Consider the following 19,672-nt stretch of genomic DNA (forward strand, 5'->3'; position numbering starts at 1 on the left):
ATGAGCCAACTCAGATTTGATGAACTGCTAACGTTCTATCATCTGGCCTCTTGTCAAAAATGTGGATTTGTTTCCCAGAAGTCACTGTTTTAAAGCCTTTCCATTCCTGCACTCCAGGTGCTGCCAAGAGGGACATGATAACAAGGCAAGTGAGTCTCCCCGGAGCCAACTGCCTTCCCCCTGCCTGCAGCCATGTGCAGGCTGAGTCCTTCCAGACCCACCAAGAGCCACCTCCTCCTCAAGGCCTCCCTGGTCATCCATCCCTCGGCGGGAGGGAGCAAAGAAGATGATCTTGAAAAATGATTCCCTCGTGCAGAATCTTTAGGAACTGTATTGTTAGAGCAAGTTGAACGATACCTATAATCCATGGCCTTGTTCTCTTACATAATAAAACGTGTAATGCTCTACTATAAATTCCGCATAGCCAATTGATTCTCACAGAATGTTTTCACTAATTTCTGCCAAACTCTTGTATCTCTAACCAACCTATGGTTGCAACTGATCAACAATAGGAATGCTGTAAATTATCACATTTTTGCTTACACTAGTACGTACAACCAAAGCGAAACAATAAGGACATAGGTCAGAACTTTACTCATTTATCAATGACATGAATAACTTCCCTGCAGAATCGAACAATGGCTTGAAAAACGGGAAGAATATTTGCTTAATTTTTTGTGCTTTTCACAACATAATAACTAAAGATATGACATGCTTTTTAAAACAGCTTTTTTGAAGTATAACTGACATACAATAACGGTGCATATTTAAAGTGTATAATCCAGGGCCGCCTGAGTGGCTCGGTCGTTAAGCGTCTGCCTTCAGCTCAGGTCATGATCCCAGGGTCCTGGGATCCTGCGTTGGGCTCCCTGCTCAACAGGAAGCCCGCTTCTCCCTCTCCCACTCCCCCTGCTTGTATTCCCTCTCTCACTGTGTCTCTCTCTGTCAAATAAATAAATAAAATCTTAAAAAAAAAAAGTGTATAATCTGATGTTTTTATATATGTAAATATCCATGAAACATCCACCACAATCAACATAATGAATATATCAATCAACCCCAAATGTTTCTTCATACATGGTCTTGTTTTTCTGGTCATTTCTATACAGATGTTGTGGACCCTATTGGTTATCTACCCAACATCCATTCTCTCCTTCCTTCTCAATAGAACCTCAACTTTGATCAAGTTTCAACTCCTTCCCACCATGATGTGGGGGATGGTCACCTCCAAGACCAGGACCAAGTGTGGATCTTAATTCAGCCAATCAGTGCATGACATTCTCTAGGTGACTGGGGCCTAAGATGACCAATCACACTACATGGACTTCTGTTCTAGGCTTAGGAGAGAGGCTTTTCCCTTTTTCTGCAGGATAGACCTAGAGAGCACGATCCCGACTGCCACTGAAAGCTGTCTTGGAACCATAGGAGAACCAGCCTAAGGATGAAGTCAATGCCGAGGAGTTCAAAGCAGAGAAAGGGACCAAACCTGAGTGACTGATGGCAACGTTGCATCCCTGACTGTTTTGCACATGGAGCTGCCTATAGTATGTAGCTTCTAAAATGGCCTCAAAGATCCCTGCCTTCTGGTCTTCACACCTTCGTTGAATCCCCTCCCCTCAAGTATAGGCAGGACCTGTACCTTTCTTTCTAATAGAATAGATCCAAAATGATGGGATGCCACTTCCATGATTAAGTTATATAAGGCTGTGATTTCCATCTTGCCAGCATATTTGCTGTATTGTCTTCTCGGCTTCACACGTTTGATAAATCAAAGATCATGTTCACTGTCACAGGACACTGAAGATGGCTTCCAGCCAACAGCTGGCAAGGAACTGAGGCCCCTCAAGGAACTGAACCTGGCCAACAGCCATCTGAGTTTGGAAGCAGATCTTGCCCTAGTCGAGCCTTCAGATGAGACCCCAGCCCAGGCCAACAACTCGGGTGCAGCCTTGTGAGACCCTGAGGCAGAGCCAACCATCAAAATTGTATGGAGACTCCCAACCCATAGAGTCTGTGAGATAATAAATGTGTGGTGTTTTAAGCTGCTACACTTAGGGGTCATGTGTTACACAGCAAGATACCTGATGTGCATCCCTAACTCTACGCTTCAAGTCATATGAGACAATCCATTTCCTTTGTGCTCGATCCACTTAGATTCAGAGTTTTCTGTCACTTAAACCCAAGAGCATCTCTCTGTGGCATGCCTCATCCCACAGAGTGAAAAGTCCTCCAGCACGGGACTTCCACGACCTCCCAGTACCTCACTGGTATCATCACTGTGTAGACCATATGAATTAAGGGCATTCTAGGCCCCGGTTTTTAGCTCATCTTCCAACAGCACGAAGCAGGGATAGATAATCCTCACAATGGCACAGAACTCAGAAATGGAGAAGCTTTTCTCCCTGGTAGCAAGTGGTTTTCATTTAGCCAATGAGGGCTTGTTAAGTGCCTACTGTTTGCAGGGGCCTCCACTGGATATTGGTGGGGCAGGGTGTAGAACAAAAATTTTTTTTTTAAAGATTTTATTTATTTATTTGAGAGAGACAATGAGATAGAGAGAGCATAAGAGGGGGGAGGGTCAGAGGGAGAAGCAGACTCCCTGCTGAGCAGGGAGCCCGATGCGGGACTCAATCCCGGGACTCCAGGATCATGACCTGGGCTGAAGGCAGTCGCTTAACCAACTGAGCCACCCAGGTGCCCGTAGAACAAAATTTTAAAAGAAGGTGTCCTCTCCGCTCCCAAGGAGTCTGTGCTCACACTAGGGATAATTGAAGCATGAGAACATCAGAGTGTCTAGAAATATGTAAGAGCTGGTGAAGAGGGCACTTCAGCTGGGAGCAGACAGGCCTTGGGGGCAGATCTTGGAGTCAGATGAACAAAGGCAGCTGGTTGTCTGGGCGGGAGAAGGGTTCCCTGAGGAAGATCTTAGAAGCCTCTAGTTTCTGCCTCAGGGATGAATGGGGCTGGCTGAGTGGGAGTGGGATACTGGACAAGAAGCTACCTCAATCATCCATGCTGAGGGCTGCTTTAAAAACTTTGGCGGGGGAGGGGCGCCTGGGTGGCTCAGTTGTTGGGCGTCTGCCTTTGCACAGGTCGTGATCCCAAGGTCCTGGGATCGAGCCCCGAATCGGGCTCCCTGCTCTGCCAGAAGCCTGCTTCTCCTCTCCCACTCCCCCTGTTTGTGTTCCCTCTCTCGTTGTCTCTTTCTCTCTCTGTCAAATAAATAAGTAAAATATTTTTTAAAAATAAAATAAAAGCTTTTTGGGGTGTCTCATGAGCACCCTCTCTCTGAAGAGACCAGTCACGAAGATAGCCAGCATGGTCTCAGGTGAGACACCCAGAACATGTCTGTCAGGGCCCATCCTTTCCAGAACGTGGGGAATCGCTGAGCGCCCCTGGGTTTCCCGAAGCATATCTCCACTCTCCACCTGTGGCAGCTGCATCTTCCTGGCACATGGCGCCTCAGAGGAGACAGACGGAAGATCCCAAACCAGCCCCATAAGGTGATGGGGCCCCCAGAAGTGTTTCTTTAGCCAGTACGAGGTTCTAGAAGTCTGAAACGGTCCTAGAGAATTCCCGATTTCCAGTATTTATTTTTTTTTAACTGTAAGATCTTGTGTGCCCGGGCCCTCGTTCCTGCTGAGCAGTCATGGTGAGAACTGAGAAGAGGCTCCTTCTCTCTCCAGAGCCTGGTTCCCCGGTCACCCCAGCCCCTGCCCAGCCAGTGCAGTTTTCTTCTGGCTGACCCCTGAGGATACAGATTGATTTTGCAAGAATAAAGTGTTTTCTCCCCCCCCCCTTCTTTTAAAAGATTTCTCCAAAGTAACGGGGAATGAGATGAGAGGGTTTGTTAGGGGTCAGAGGATGGAAAAGTCCACAGAAAGAGCCGTTTTCTGTATTTATTTTTGCAAAACAAAATATCCCAAATAGCCACTATTTCATTCTATGTCACCAATTTTACCAGTCCAGAGTTCAGGCAGGGCCTGCCTAGTGATCCTCCCGTTCCATAGGACATTGACCGAGGTCACTGAATGGTGTTCAGCTGGCAGATGGGCTGGTCTGGAGAATCCAAAACGGCTTTGCTCTCATGTCTGGTGTCTTGGCTGATTTGCCAGGGTTCACAGCCAGAGGCTGAGTAGGATTTGAACCAGTTTGTCTGATTCCCTGGCTTTGCCCTCCTGTCCCTGTTCCTGTCCCCAGCCCTTCTCCACGCTCCAGCAGGCTGATCCATAGGGACCCCACACCCACAGGGACTGGCCAATGGACTCCCAAGCCCTCAGGCTTTGGCAATTGAGGCCCCCACCCCCCACCCCACCACAGGAGATTGGAGCCGGGGGAAAAGACTCAGAGCATTTATTTTCCTGGCTGTCTCCCTCAAGGTCGCTGTGAGCTGGCTGCATCCCTGGACTGAAGGTCCCTGCTCCTCTCCCCTGGCAGTCTTTCTACAGGACAGGACTCTCTGCTTCTGGGTCTAGTAACCACCCCTTCTCCCCATCTTTGGGCTGAGGAAGGTGATGGCACCCTCCCTTGTATTTCCTCACCTACAAATTCATTAAACCCTCCTCAAATGATCCTAATCAGATGTGCCATTTTGTTTCTGGTGAGATTTGACTGATACAGTAAAGACCTTGGTCATGGTACAAATAATAACTAATACTTACTGAGCATCTACCATATGCGAGGCTCTGTTCTAAGCCCCTTACCTACATGAGCTCATACAACACTCACAGCAACCCTATGAGGCACTATTTTTTTTAAAAAAAGATTTTATTTATTTATTTGAGAGAGAGAGCGAGAGAGCACAAGCAGAGGGGAGGAGCAGAGGTAAAGGGAGAAGCAGGCTCCCCACTGGGCAGGGAGCCCAACGCAGGGCTTGATCCCAGGACCCCAGGATCATGACCTGAGCTGAAGACAGACGCTTCACTGACTGAGCCACGCAGGCGCCCCTGAGGTAGGCACTATTATTCTCCCATCTCATAGAAGAAGAAACTGAAGCACAGAGAGGCAAAGTAGTTTGCCTAAGGTCACACAGCCTCTAAGTGACAGAGCTAAGATTTGAACCCTGGCAGCCTGACTCAAGCCCCTGCTCTCATCAACTACTCTAGATAGAAGGAGAATTTCTGTGGAAATAACACACTCTATTTCCTCAAAGTCTCTTATCCAACTCAGAGCAAGTTTTGGGGAAGTTTTGAAAAGCAAGACTTTTTCTTCACTAATAGTTCCCAGAAACTCTCGCAAGCCTTGAAGTTGACCTCTTGTTGGTGACCTTTCCCTGAAAATTCCCACGGTGCTCCTTGGGACTGAGTCTATTTGCCCTCACCTATGTGGAGTGAGGAGGAGGCTGAGGAGCTGTTGGAGGTGAGAGCCACCCCATGAGGACCCCAGAGATGCAAATCAGCCTCATATGTTTTGGGGCAATAAGTTGAGGATTTACCTGTTCATTCCTATAGCCCTGCCACAACTGAACATCTTCCAGGCCGTGAGGAGTGAAGACGGAGGAGGGGCTGTAGTCATGGAGAGCCTGGAATCTTGGCGTGAGGACTAACAGAAGCCTGACTCCAATTATGTTTTTCAAAAAGGAAGGGAAAATAAAAAGGACTGTATTTGTTCATGCAACGGAGATGTTTAAAGGTGCAGCTGGCTTTAAACACATCAGAATCTGGACCGCAAAGGATGTCACTAGGGCCTGGTCTCCCCCCACAGTGCTTGTCTCCATCCTGGCTTTCTTCCTGAGTACCACTTTGCCACATGGTGGCCCAGATGGCTATTGTGCTACCCCAAGTTTATACTGTCCTAGCTCAGCCAGTTTCGGTGAGGGGGAGACTGCCTGCTTCCCCTGACCGTGCCAACAAAAAGTCCCAGGGAGGAATTTTATTGGCCCAACTCGGGTCATGTGTTCATCCATGAACCAATCACTGTGCCTGGTGAGAGTAGGACTCTGATTGGCTAGACTAGAATATGTATTATTGGCCCAACGTGGGTCATGTGTTCATCCATGAACCAATCACTGTGCCTGGTGAGAGTAGGGCTCTGATTGGCTAGACTGGAATATGTATTATTGGCCCAATGTGGGTCATGTGTTCATCCATGAACCAATCACTGTGCCTGGTGAGAGTAGGGCTCTGATTGGCTAGACTAGAATATGTGTTCCCTCTCAAATGGGGGTGGAAAGTTGTCAGCTCCACCTGAACCCAACGTTGAGGAGTAGCTTCTTGAAGGGAAACCAGGTACTGGGGTACTAATGAACAAACAGAGGCTAGGGGAGGGGGGAGGAGCCTGCGGGCCCAAACAGCAGCGGATATGCACTCCCCAGCAGGAGTCCTGAGATCCGTGTCCACGGAGAGGAGTAGGGGGCTGGTGTAAGGACTTGGGTGAGTCAAAGGGAGACCCAGGAAGGGCAAATTTGGCAGAGGCCGCAACTAATGGATGCTGCTCAGATTTCTGGAATCTTGGCAACTTCCTTTTCAATCAGTTACTAGCCACAGGCGCAGGGTGGGACCTCATCTGGTGTCTACCTGAAGAATTCTGTCTTCACAGAGCAGGTGAGCAACAGGCCTTGTGGGGCCTCTGTGGGGATGTGGTGAGAACCTTGGGGCTGGTCCCATGGAACCCAGGCTTTGAGGGGCTCGTCCTGTTTCTCAGCAGTGGCCCAGGAAGCTGAGGGAAGCCTTTATTTTGGCGGGGGGGTGGGAGGGGGGGTATGGAAGAGCAGGGTGACTCGCAGTCCAAATCAGCATGGTAGGGTCTGAAGGATTGTTCTAGGTGTGATATTTGCATAGCCCTCTCCCCTGGGGCCCAGGGAGGCCTGGGAGTAGCCCCCAGGCTTGTTTTAGCAACAACAAATGACTAAAAATGGTGCCTGGAGTGGGTGCCCATTTGCACTCATCACTTCTACAGATGACCAAGCTGAGGCACTAGGAAGTGGTTTGCCTGGAGCTACCCAGCTGGAAGGTCCTAGGGTTGGACTTGAACACAGGTCTGCCCTCAAAGCTCAGGTTTTCAAACAGGAGCTACAGTCCTATCCAGGGAGAGGTGGAAAAGATTCTCATCCGGGAAGGAGACAGTGGAGCCTCGGGAGGAGAGGAAAGTTCAGCGGGAGCATGGTTCTGCTCTAATGAGGGAGGCCTGCAGGGATCTGGGCAGAGGAGGAAGTGATATGGCTAGAACAGTCAGCATGGCCTCCCGGAGGCTGTATTTTAAAAATAAAATAACAGTTTAATTGAGATAGAAGTCACATACCATACAATTCACCCGCTTCAAGTGTATAATTCACTGGTTTTTAGTTTGACCACAAAATTGTGCAACCATCACCATAGTCGATATTAGAACATTTTCTTCACGGCCCCCCTCCCAAAAGACCCGTGTAGACACTAGCAGTCATTCCCCCCTCCAAACCTTTGGCAACCACCAGTTGACTTTCTTTCTCTATGGATTTGCCGATTCTGGACATTTTATATAAATGGAATCCCACAGTATGTGGTCCTGTGAAGGATAGCAGGGTTCTTGTCTCTTGGAGTCGAAGAATGAATCTCAGGGACACAAAAGGGTGAAGTGAAGTGAAAGTTTATTAGGTGAAGGTGAGAACAGAAAGGACAGAAAAAAGCTCTCTAGAGTGAGAGGGGTCCCCAACGGGTTGCCCCTGGGGGCTTTTCTTGGCAGTCTTCTGATGAGAACTGACCAGGAAGCTTGTGGCCTTGAGATTCTGGTGCCATCTTAGGTTGAGCAAAGATTATTGATGACATCCTTAATGGCTCACTGCTCGGAGGTCTGGTCATTTTCTGTGATTACAATGTAGCTGCCCCAAAATATACTCCCTAACATGCAGGGCCAGGTGGTCTGGTTTGTTCCCTTTATCTCTGGTTTTGTCTGCCTCAGCATTTCCCCACATTTGGGGTTTCTGTGAGCCTGGTCCCATAGCCCCCTGCAGTGAGCCCAGTCAGAGGAGTCAGGAGCCTCCTCTCTCTCTCCCTGCCTACACCTTAACCCTTTCCTTACTCAGTACTCTGGAACTGGCTTCTTCTGGGGAGGATCTTTGCCAGGTTCATCCACGTATCAGTACTGAATTCCTTTTTATGGCCTACTAATATGCCATGGCACGGATAGACCATGTTTTGTTTTACCCACTCATCAGCTGATGGGCGGTTAGACTGTTTCCGCTTTTTCATTGACATGAACAATACTGCCATGAACATTCACGCACGAGCTTCCGTGAGAACACATGTGTTTGTTTCCATGGAACTGCTGTATCATATGGTAACTCTAGGTTTCACCTTTTGAGGAACAGCCAGACGGATTTCCAAAGTGGCTGCACCATCTTAAGTTCCCACCAGGAGGCTGCACTTAGTTTCCTGCATAGAGCTTCTTTCCTCTCTAATTTCTGCCAGGCTGATTTGGTGGAAATGTCAGGAAAGGTGGGGAGGGAGGCATGAGGGGAGCAGCAGGGCAGAGGCATGGAGGGCAAAGAGTCTTCTTGATGCTTGTACCCAGAGCCCTGGGCCTCAGTCCTGTCTGCACGCAGCTTGCGGTGTGGCCTCGGGCGAGTCTCGTCCTCTCTTTACGGCTCAGTTTCCTTACCTGTAGAATGAGGGCGTTAGACCAGTGGGTCTCAACTGGGGACATCTGGCAAAGGCTGGAGACATTTTTGGTTGTTACAGTGGACAGGTGATGCTCCAGATATCCAGTGCGTGGAGGTCAGGGATGCTGCCAAACATCTTACTATGCACAGGGCGGCCCCCATAACAAAGAATTACCTGGGCCCAAATGTCGATAGTGCGCGGGGGTCTGCGGGATCCTGGGGAGAAGCCCTGCCTGCATGAGACAGAGGTGGCCCTGTAAGGTCCACCAGTCCTGTGCAGTCACTGTGAAATGCTCTGAGGGCAGTTAGGGTTCAGGAGGCATTTGTGAGTGCCCAGGCACTTAGAAGAGAGGCCTCCTGTCGCACAGGACTTGCTGTGGCTGTCGTATCTGTGTGAGCTCACTGGCTTTCCCACTCTGATCCCAGGTAGGTGTGGTACCCAGGACAGGTGAATTGCATGCCTGGCTTGATAGATGAGCAGACTACCTTGTGAAGTAGTGAGTTCACCGTCAGTGGAGGCATCCAACAGGAAGCTCCGTGGTCACCTGTCAGGGAGGTGGAGGAGGCGACCCGCCTCTGGTCCGGGGCTGCCCCGGAGCGAGTGTCAGGCTCCTGCAGGCGGGAGGCAAGGCTGTGGCTCCCTGCGGGGCGACAGAGGGCTCCGCGCCCAGAGCCCTTGGCTGCCCCACCTGCCGGTCGGCGGCCGAGCAGGCTGCAGCCGGCAGCGCCTTCCTTCCCACGCGACGCTTCGCCCTGTCGGAGACTTCTCCCGAAGTTTCCCTCCCGGCGCTCCGGGAGCCGCCCGGGCCGCAGCCCCAGCGCGAGGAGGCGGCTTCACGCCGCTGGACGCCCGCCGCCAGGCCCGGCCCCGGGGGGGCGCGGCCGCCGGCTTCCGTGTGGCCCAGGGGGGCTCCGGGCCGGCCGCCGCCGCCGCCAGGCTTCTGACAAAACCCCCTTGACCACCAAGGCCAGCCTCTTCCTGAAAGCCCCGCTCGCTCCGATACAGGAAGTGGAAGCGAGCAAGCGCCCGAGAGCGCGGCGGCGGCGGCGGCGGCGGCGGCGGCTTCCCACTCGGCGCGGGGCTGGCGGCGGCGCCCGGCCGGGCCCTTCCCGAGGGCCAGCGCCAGGGCCATGCGGGCGCCCGGGCCACGGCGGCCCGCGCCGCCTGGCGCCTGAGCCCCTGCGTCCACCGTCCCGGAGCTGCCGGCGGCATGATCCGACGGGCCGGAGCGCCCGCGCGCGGGGACCCCGCGGGGTAAGTCCGGGGCGGGCGCCCCTCCGCTTCCCCGCCCCCGGGAGTGCTCGCAGCTCCGGGAGCGGCCCCCCGGCCAACCCGGCCTCGGGGCGTCGGGTGAGACCGAGCGCCTCCCCAAGGCCGGGCTCCCGTTCTGCGCGGACCGGGGCCGCGCTGGTGGCTGCAGGACCCGGGGACTTGGCTAAACTTTGAAGCGCAGACGTCACTGCTCCCTGGAAAGGACAGCCGGCACGCTCGGCGGCTAGGCGGCCAGGCGGGCGGGTGCTGGAAGGGCGTCTCTACCTGTCAGAGCCGGGGCGGAGGGACTGCGTGGACGTGGCCCCTTTCCCGGGCTCCTGTCCCGCCTGAACTGCAGAAGCGACCGCTTGGGGTCCGGATCCCGTCGGCCTCCCGCACCCGCCGCTCCGCCTGCGCCCCCGCGCGCGTCCTGGGACGCTGAAGCCCAGCCGGGCGTGGGGTGGGGGACCGGGGTCCCCGTAACTTCGGGTGCTCGCCGCCAGGCAGCTGACCGGTCCGCCTAGACCGCGGACCCACCGGGATCCCCTCCCCTGTCCCTCAGGCGGGTCCGGGGTCGGTGATCTTTGGACCGGCCTTTGTCGAGCCTGGTGCTTGGGGAGGGTCCAGGGCGCACGGGCTGCGCGGGGCTCTGCGGGATCCCGGGGAGAGGGCGCACAGCTTGGCGTGCGTGAAGCTGAACTTCTTTTTGGGAAGTTTGGGAACTGGCTTTCAGGAGCGGTCTCTGGTGCCTCGTTTTAGGTCCCCCTCCTCCACCTAAGAACCCGAAGCTGCTTCTGGACATTGCTAAGGGCTGCGGTCTGGGGAGAAGGTTCCCTCGCCCTGCCCTGCCCAGCCCGGCGGGCGTCCCGGGGAAACTTTAGGGGGTACAAGAGGCTCCAATTCCGGAGGCAGATTCTTGGGAAAGCCTCTTAGAACCTTCTGGGTGCCGAGGTTTATGGGCGCCCCCACCCCCACCCCCAGAGCTGCCATTTCTGGCTTTTTGGTCTAAAAATCCCGGGCCTACTTCTGCGATGGACACCCAGCTGCTGCCTGGCCTAGCTTCATGACCTCAGCTCCCAGGGCCTCAGTTCTCTACTCTGTAAAGCAAGAGGAATGGGCTGATCTTGTGCAGTCCTGGATTGGGGGACAGCTGGAGGTGACCGGTTCGCACTCTGGTGGGAAGGGTGGCATGGAGGGCCCTTAAACTCTACTGCATCTGAATGCCTCCCTCCTCCCTCTTCTCCCATCGCTGCCCCTCCCCGGAAATTCTGCCTGGATGCTTTCCCTTGGAAATGACCTCTGCAAAGACAAATGTCATCCGGTGGGAAGAATTGGAAATTATGTTGGGGAAGGGGCCCCTTAGGGGCAAGTGTCTACCACATCCAGTATTGCAGGGAGGAGCTAGGAGGAGTTTCCCAGGGAGGAAGGGGAGGTGGGGGGCCAGGGTCCTGACCTCTCCAGCTTCCCTTTCCCCACCCCCCCACCCCCCAGGAATGACCTTGCCTCGCCCACTTCCTCTTGCCTTTCTTTGTTCACTACTGGGTCAGTTACTTAAGCTCTCGATGCCTCAGTTTACTTATCTATAAAATGAAGATGAGTAATAGTAACTGCCCTCACACAGTCGTTTTAAGGATTAAATGAGATAATGCATAAAGAGTTTTGCACATTGGAGCGCCTGGGTGGCTCATTTGGTTGAGCATCTGCTTCTTGATTTTGGCCCAGGTCCTGATCTCAGGGTCCCAGGATGGAGCCCTGGGTCAGCCCTGCCTGGGGCTCCCCGCTGAGTGGGGAGTCTGCTTGAGATTCTTTCCCTTTGCTCCTCCCCCTGCTTGTGCATTCTCTTGCTCTCTCTCTAAAAATAAATAAATCTTAAAAAAAAAAAAAAAAGTTTTGCACATTTGCCTATAAACTCTTAATAGTTGTTTTTGATAATAGTAGTTATCTCTGTTTACTAGCTATTTAGCCTTGGACAAGAGACCTGGCCTTTGCCTCATTCATAAATTGGGGATAATAATAACACCCGCTTCATAGGATTGCTATGAGGTTTGAATGAGTTACTATTTAAGCAGCTGCCTATGGGCAGCTAAGGGTTAACACACCAGCTCAGGCCTGCTTAGAACAGTGAGGGCACATTCTAAGGAATATTGGTTTGTTGCTAAAAACACTTTATTTAAGAGGACCTTTTGTGTTGGAAGGGTTCCTAAATAGTATCTCACTGAACCTTGGGCCTGGTACAGGAATCCCTTTGACAACATTCCTGGAAGGTACTTGCATACCTCCCGGGACAGGGAACTTGCCACCACTGTGGCAGTCCTTCTAACAGGCACATACCTAAGCAAGAAATTCCTGAACTTGAGTCGCGGTCTGCCTCCCACTAACTGCTACCATATGAGACCCTGTTCTCCCCTCGGGAGCCCCGTCCTTCTTGACTCTCCAGTCCTATAAGGCAGTTCTCAGGTGCACCCCCACACATCCCCTGTTCCCTGGGCTGCACCTCCACCTGTGTTTCAGCCCAAAGATGATGAGGAGTAGTCATTTAAGACTCCTCACCCCCAGGCCACCCCCAGACCCTGCTGACCACTCAGGGCTGAGATCTGAGTCCTAGGCTGAGGATTCTTCTTTCCGCTTGGCTTCCAAAAGCCCCCTCCTTCTCACTGGCCGGAGATGACGTTCAGACAGCCAGGGGAATGCCTGCTACCCTCATCCCCCTGGGAGCTAGGATGGTGTCACTTGGGTGTCAGCCCCCTGGAAGAGGAGTGTGAGGATCTTGGCAGCTAAGCTCTATCTACTTCTTGTTGAAAATGTCAGCCGGGGAGAAAGAAAAGGCAGACAGGCTGCCCAGTATCCTCAGTGCATATACTTTTTCTCCTTCTGTTCGACAAATAGTGTCTGCATTGGGAGGAGGGGGGCAGCATTAAAGCAAGCCCCTGCCTGCTTGCAGCTGATGTTCTCAGAAGAAACAGAAAATCAGGGTAAGGGGTGTGGGGACCCCAGAGGGGCTGTTCTGGAGCAGGTGGTCCGGGAAGGCTACTCCAAGGAGGTGGCATTTGGGAGAGGCCCGGGGGAAGTGGGAGAGTAAGGCAAGTCCCTGGGGGATGCTGCTGGCATGTCGGGAACCTCGAGGCCCGGGAACCTGGAGTGTGGATATGAGGACAGAAGGTGGTCTGGTGGGGTAATGGCTTTGCAGAGTGCTGGGGGCCACAGGTGGGGTTTGCACAGATGGGCCTTATTGCAGACAGACTGTAGGGGGAACAGAGTCAGGGAAACTGCAGGGAAGGAAGCTCTTCTGTAGGCAGGAGAGAGGGCTGTGGGCTGGGCAGCTGGGCAGTGAGGGAAGAAGCCGGAGCCGCAGGATCTGCTGATGAATTGGAGGTGAGGTGCGAGCGGGAGAGGCGTTGAGGATATCTCTGGCGAAGCTGTGACCTGCCGAGAGGCCAGGTGTCAAATTGTGCAGGGGTCACTGAGGACGTGGACACTCAGAGCCCACACTTTTATATGTCCAGTAAATTGAGAGTCTGCTTAAGATTTTATTTGAAAAAGGATTCCACTCTTGGATCTAATCCAATCCCCTAATTTGACAAGGGAAAAGAGTCCCAGAAAGAGGAAGTGACTTAGCCAAGGTCTTAGGAGCTGGAGGTGGGGCTGGGCCTAGAAATCGGGTCTCCTGAGCCTTGAGCCTGCAAGGGGCTGCCTGGGCCAAGCCCCGGAGAGCCCTGGATTTCTGCCTCATGACTGACATAATGCAGGGGTCCTGCTGAACCCCTTGAGAGTCCCTCAGGCACTCTAGGCTCTAAGACTGGAGGTTCTTCTAGGCTGGGGCCTACCCAGAGCAGTGATGGATTCAGGGTTCCAGATCCCAGCTTCAGCTCTGCTCACTGACCTGGGCTTCCTTGTTTCCTTGCTTTCAGGGGCTAAGCTCCCAGGTGATCCTTGCTGGCGCTCAGCTGGGAAACCCACTCCCTTCTAGACACTAAAAGAGGCTCAAGCCTGCCCTTCTGGGCCCTGAGAAGCCCCAGTGCACCAGCTAGGAAGCATGTAGGGGGTGGGGGCTCAGGGTCTGCTTGGGACAGGGGGGTGCCCGCACATTTGTCCCCGAGACCCCCCTTCTCATCTCCCCTACCACGTGACAGGACCCATCCTGGGCCTGGGTCCCTGTGTAGTGATCTTTACTGAAGTTGAAAACATTGAAAGCTGAAATTCTTCATTAAAATGAAGACACCTGCATTTTAATCCAGGAGATAAGAAATAAAAGATGGAGACCCACCCAAAACTAGGTATGATATTTGAAGGGGAGACCCACCCCGGTCCCCTCACTGCAGTCTCAGGCCTCCCTGGAGCTCCATTTTATAGACAGGCATCTGAGCTGGCCTGCAGTGACTCCCAGCCAAGGAGCCAGAGCGGAGAGAAGGGAGGGATGTTGATAGACGGCCACAAACTCTGTCCTTCCCATCCCATCACAGATTCCATCTGTCCCTTGAGTGAGGGTCGTCCCCAGTTCGTGCCATCCAGGCAATGACAAATGAGCAGACCTGTGTAGGCAGCATTGAAGAGGGAGGCCAGGTTTGAAGAGGAGAAGTGTCTGAGCAAAGCTTAGAGGTGGGAAAGTTTAGGGGGGGCTCTCTGTGGGGAGGCTCTACCCCTCGGTTATCAGAACAGGGGAGGTAAGTCTTGACTGGGAGACAAGGGAAACGACCTGGCGTAGGAAGGGGGCCCATCCCCAGGGCCTGGGTTGCTCTAGGGGTTTGAAGCACCTGTATGCCCAGAAAGAGCCCTAACCTGGGGGAAGCGACTCAGAATAGTCCCAGACTTCCTGTTTGCCCCCAGCTGTCTGCCCCCATTCAGGAGTCACCTTCAGAAGGGAGTGAGGGCCCAGGAGTCATCTTGTCCTTGGCAAGTTGGCTTAGAGACAGTGAGTGCTCTGGTGGCCAGCTCTAGAACTTTTGGCTCTACAACTATTACCCAGTGACTTTTCTAAACTGTATATCTCCCCTTGATCTCATCCTACCGCCCAATGGTTCTTGCTGCTAGAGACTGAAGACAGCCACCCAGCCACGCTGAGGTCCCTAGGCTGGGTGGGGAAAACAACATGACACCCATAATGCCTAATCACCATTAGATGCCAAGGACTCCCTGTCCTCCATACCCCATTCCAGTCCTGCATGAAGCCAATGCACAGCTTATACTTTTTCTGTCCTCCCTGACATGGACAGCTACCATAGCCTCCTGCCTTTGCCCACAAAGTTTCGTCCTGCTGGGATGCTGCCACTTCCTCCATGAAGCCTTCCAGCCACACAGCTCTTGGACATTTCTCCTTTTTGAATACTCAAAACACTTTTTGCATGAACTACTTATCTGCCTAGCAAGACACCAAAACCCCTTTGATGTCACATCTTCTTGTTTCGATTACAGACTTCCAAATAAAAGGGATTACATCTTTTACTTCCAGATCTTTCTGTCCTGCACAGAGCTGGCACTCCATAAATGCTCGGGGACACTGATATACTGAACAGGATTCTAAAACTTGCCTTGCAGCCTTCTCTTTTGTGTCCTGAAGCACCTGACCTTCTGGAACTATTTGTTAAGGCAGTGCAGAGCTCAGAGTGGGGCCCAGGACTGGGAGGTCAGGAGCCCAACTCCCCTTCTGCAGCAGGTGGTGACCCCCTGAGGCCACCAGTTTGGAACAAGATTGTAGGGACCCTGTGTAGCCCCCAATCTCTTTATCTTATCCTCCTCAGCTGGGCTCCCCTAATTCTAGCTGCATTCCCTTGCTTCCAGAGGAGAGAGGGCGGGAGAAGCTGAAGCCAGCTCTGGATCACCAATAGATACTGCATCCTCAGCAAAAAGGCTGGAGTTAGCTGGGTGTACAGGTTTTGGGGGCCCCAGGCTGGGTCACTGGGTCCCAGGTGCAGGTCTGTGGTCCATGGAGAAACTAGGAAAATCGGGTTGTGGTGGTGGTGGTATGTCTGTGTGTGTGTGTGTGTGTGTGTATCAGCCAAGATTGCCAAACCATCTCTTCCTGGGCAGAACTGTCTTTTATTCTGAGATTAGGGTTTGTTTGTTTGTTTTTGCCACATAAAGCCTCCTTTCTTCTATGAAATGACAGGGTAAATTAATGGTGATTGTTAGTCTTTCATGTCTTTACGGCAAAATAAAAGATTGCGGAAGGAAAGGCTGAGCAGTGCTGCTCGAGTCGTTTCAGTGGGATTTATCCCTTTTGTGCCCCCTTCACGCCCACTCCCGCCCCACCACGCCTGGCAGTCAGAGAGTCGAGCTAATTGTATTGTCCTCTGCTGATCTGGAAGATGCTTGGGGGCTTGCACGCTGCCAGACGTCGGTGGGGCTGGCGGATGTCTCTAGGGTCCCGTCCCTGTGGTGATTTGGGAGCATACTCTAGGAGGCAAGTCTCTAACTCTCTCTGGGCACCGTTTTCCCCGTCTGAGAAATGAACCCAGTGATCTCTAGGTCCCTGCTTGGTCCGATGTTCAGGGATTGCCCGAATACTAGCTGAAAGACAGCAGAAGCTGGCGGGATTGATGTGCCAGCTGGAGATAACTAGCCTTTCTTCCTTCTAACGGCTGGAAGGCAGCCTGTGGAACATTCTAGAACATATGCGTACACTTTCATACGAAACAAAGACCCAGAAAGGAGACTTCTGGGTCATCACCCTGACCCAAGTGCCTGGAAGGAAATGCTTTTTCACTCCTGTGGGTTTATTTTTGAAAAGCCATTTTTAAAAAAGTGCATCGGTTTTGGAAGCCCACTTTGGGGCTGGGCCCCTGGTCTCCTGGTAGGACTTGCTGGCTGGACGGTGGGTCGGACAGGTCACGTTGGGGTGGCGTCTCTGAGCGTGACTGGATTCGTGAGGTGGCGCCGGCTCTCACCATTTTGTGTACGAGCTGAGGCAATGCTGAGGGGGTCGCAGGCAGCCTCATGTCACAGAGCTCCTGGTGGGAAGGCTGTCCTGTCAGGGGTTGAGAGGGATGAGGCCCTGAGAGAGGGGGCTCCCCGCGGGGCAGGCCGGATAGCAGGCCCAGTGCTGCCCTGAGGTGGCCAGCCCGTCCCTGTGCGGGCGGGGCTGCAGGTGACAACAGTGTGCCTCCCCTGCACCCCCCACCCCCACACAGTGGTAGACAGTGAACCCAGGCCCTTCCCTCCGTCAGCGGGGCCTGGAAGGAGGAAAAAGCGCTCGGTGGGTACAGAGGAACCCTCCCCTCTGCCTAAGTGTCCATAGGGCAGTGGGGGCCGGGGGGGGCCTTACTAACTCCGTACCTGTGTGGCTGTCAGCCTCTGCCTCTGACAGAAGAATCTGGAAGCCACCATCATGGCCGCCGCCGCCGGCTTTCCCCACCTGCTGCCTCAGGCCCATCTCCTGTCCGCGGCCGGTGGAGCTTGAGGAGGCTGCCCCAGTGGCTAAAACAGCTCTGGTGGTCGAAACTTCTGGCGGTCAGAAGCAACTCTGGCGGTCAGCAGAGCTCCTTGCCCCCATCTTGCCGGTAATTCCTGGGAGCGCTCCTACCCCAGTCTGTACTTGTTTGAAGGAACGAACCAGCCTGCTGTGAAATGTCAGTTCCCTTTCAAAAGAAACGGCCTAGAGAGCGGTTGTGGTCAAGGCCTGTTGCTGGTATGTGCTCTGCGGCAGCGACACACACTCAGGCCACATCCTAGGGGCCAAGGGCACCAGCCCCGGGGCCGGGCCCCGCTGCACCCTCCGTCCTGGTACCAGGCAGAGAGACGGTTCCCCCAGAGCCTGGCTCCACCCACAAAGCTGGAGCCCAGGGGAGGTAAAGATTCTAGGAGAGGGGGGCCAGGGTGGGGATCTTTGAGCCAAACGGTGAGAGGCTGCCCTGGAGGGGGCCGTCCTAGGGGGCACTTCCCCCCCATGAAGGTGGCCCCCATTTCCTCACTGACTCTGGGATCTTTGTCAAAGCCACGAAATTTGTATCCCTAATTAAGAGATGAGACCTGAGCTGTCAACACCAACCCAACTCCTTGATTGACATTTGAGAGGAGACACCAGGGCTGATGAAAAAGCCTGTTTTCTCAAGATGGACAGAGGAGAGAGGGGGGATGGAGAGGGACAGCCCGGGAGGAGGAAAGGGGACCACATCGGTGCAGAGAAGCCTTCTCCTTCCGCACAGGTGTCCCAGAGCTAAATTATTCCCTGGGTCCATAAGTGTAAAATAAAGAAATAAAGGACTCTGCATCTGAAATTCACAATCTGATGATCTCTGGCTAAAGGAGCAAGCTGTCAAGAAGGAACTCACCAGGGACCTTTCTCTCCAGCCTCCAAGTCTCCAGCTTCCTTAATCTCAATCGATATCAGATGGATACTGTAAATTTCTCTAGGGATATTGCAATTCAAAGCAAGGATTTAGCTTTCTGCAGATGGCATCTGATGATAGCATTTATTCATTTACTATGCTTGCTTCTTTCTGTTCTTGACATTTTTGACAGTGCATCCATCTAAAATATATTCAGAGATTCTTTTCTAGACTAATATCTTCTTTATCCATCCTTACCCATCTATCCATCCATTCATCCATCCATACACTCATCCACACCTCCTCCCATCCATCCACCCATCCTCCCATCCATCCTCCTATCCACCCACCCATCCTCCCATCCATCCTCCTATCCACCCACCCATCCTCCACCCATCAATCCATCCATGCATCTACCCATCCTCCCATTCATCCTACCATCCTTACACTCATCCATCCATCCACCCATCCATCCATCTATCCATCATCCATCCATCCAGCCTTCCATCCATCCATCCTCCCATCCAAACACTAGTCCATTCACCCATCCATCTATCTACCCATCCATTCATCTATCCATCTATCCATTTACTGAACATTTGTTGGACATCTAAGAGTTTCCAGTTTATTAGGGAAAATAAGAGAAATATGCACGTAATTAAATCACAGGGCACTATATAAAATCATGCCTGTGTTCTACGACACCTGGCTTATGGTGAGCAGGAAGGACTCTCTGGCAGAGGTGGCATCTGGATTGAGTCTTGAAGGATGAGTAGGATTTTAACAGCGGAAATCAGGCATATGCAGAGAAGGGCATCCCAGATCGAAGAAAAGCACAAAGCAGGAAGGTAGGGAAGGACAAATGGCGTGGGGGAGCCCTCAAGAGCCTCCTCTGGGGGCAGGGAGGAAGAGTTCTGTGTGTAATGAACCTAGAGAGGGACTTGGGTCTGCTTGGCAACAGTTGGAAGAGTTTGGATTTAACCACGGTGGTGAAGACCACAGGTCTGTTCCCCTACTTAGAGCAGGACAATCCTGTACCTGCCAGGACACCTTTCTCCTTCTTCTCCGCCATGTGGAGCAGGGAGGGATCCATGCCTCCTAGGGTTGTTGTCGCCATTACATGAGAGGATGTTGGGTCTAGCTGTTCGGGCTGAGATTAGTTGGGAGCTGTTACCCGTATGTGTATGGTGGGTGTGGGCAGTGCACACTTGTGCACTGTTGATTTCCGTCCAAGGCTTATTATACACCTGAAAAAAGGCACACACGGACACACAAAAATAGCAACATTTAAAGCATCAAACATTTTTCTCTCTTTGAAGCTACACCCAGTCTGAGCGCGTGTTTACTGAATTTGGGTCTGTGGGCACAGTTTGATCTGCATGTATGTGTTAGTCCGTGTGCCTCTTTTTTTACTGCGTGTTTCCTATACGAATTTTTGTATGCCGTGCTGTGGCCATACGTCACACACATATCATCTTGGATGGCCTCAGCATATTATCACCATTTTAATGGTTGGAGTTGACATGTGTCAACTTCTTTCTAATCCCCTCTGTTTTATTTTTATTTTATTTTATTTTATTTTAT

The 19,672-nt window shown here is 52.6% G+C and overlaps 1 protein-coding gene across 1 annotated transcript in view; it reads left to right on the plus strand.

Annotated features, from left to right (window-relative positions):
* Positions 1-9,512: 9,512 nt before the first annotated feature.
* RIN3 (Ras and Rab interactor 3) overlaps positions 9,513-19,672 on the plus strand; it is a 124,598-nt gene continuing 114,438 nt past the window's right edge. Inside the window, exon 1 of the mRNA XM_064571502.1 lies at positions 9,513-9,830. Within this exon, the coding sequence (XP_064427572.1) occupies positions 9,787-9,830 (44 nt within the window). The 5' untranslated portion in view covers positions 9,513-9,786. The remainder of the gene's footprint in view (positions 9,831-19,672) is intronic.

Source organism: Mirounga angustirostris, unplaced genomic scaffold (assembly GCF_029215605.1).
Source record: "Mirounga angustirostris isolate CCGP_5_RB_7025 unplaced genomic scaffold, mMirAng1.0.hap1 SCAF_9, whole genome shotgun sequence".
NCBI classification, from domain to species: domain Eukaryota; kingdom Metazoa; phylum Chordata; class Mammalia; order Carnivora; family Phocidae; genus Mirounga; species Mirounga angustirostris.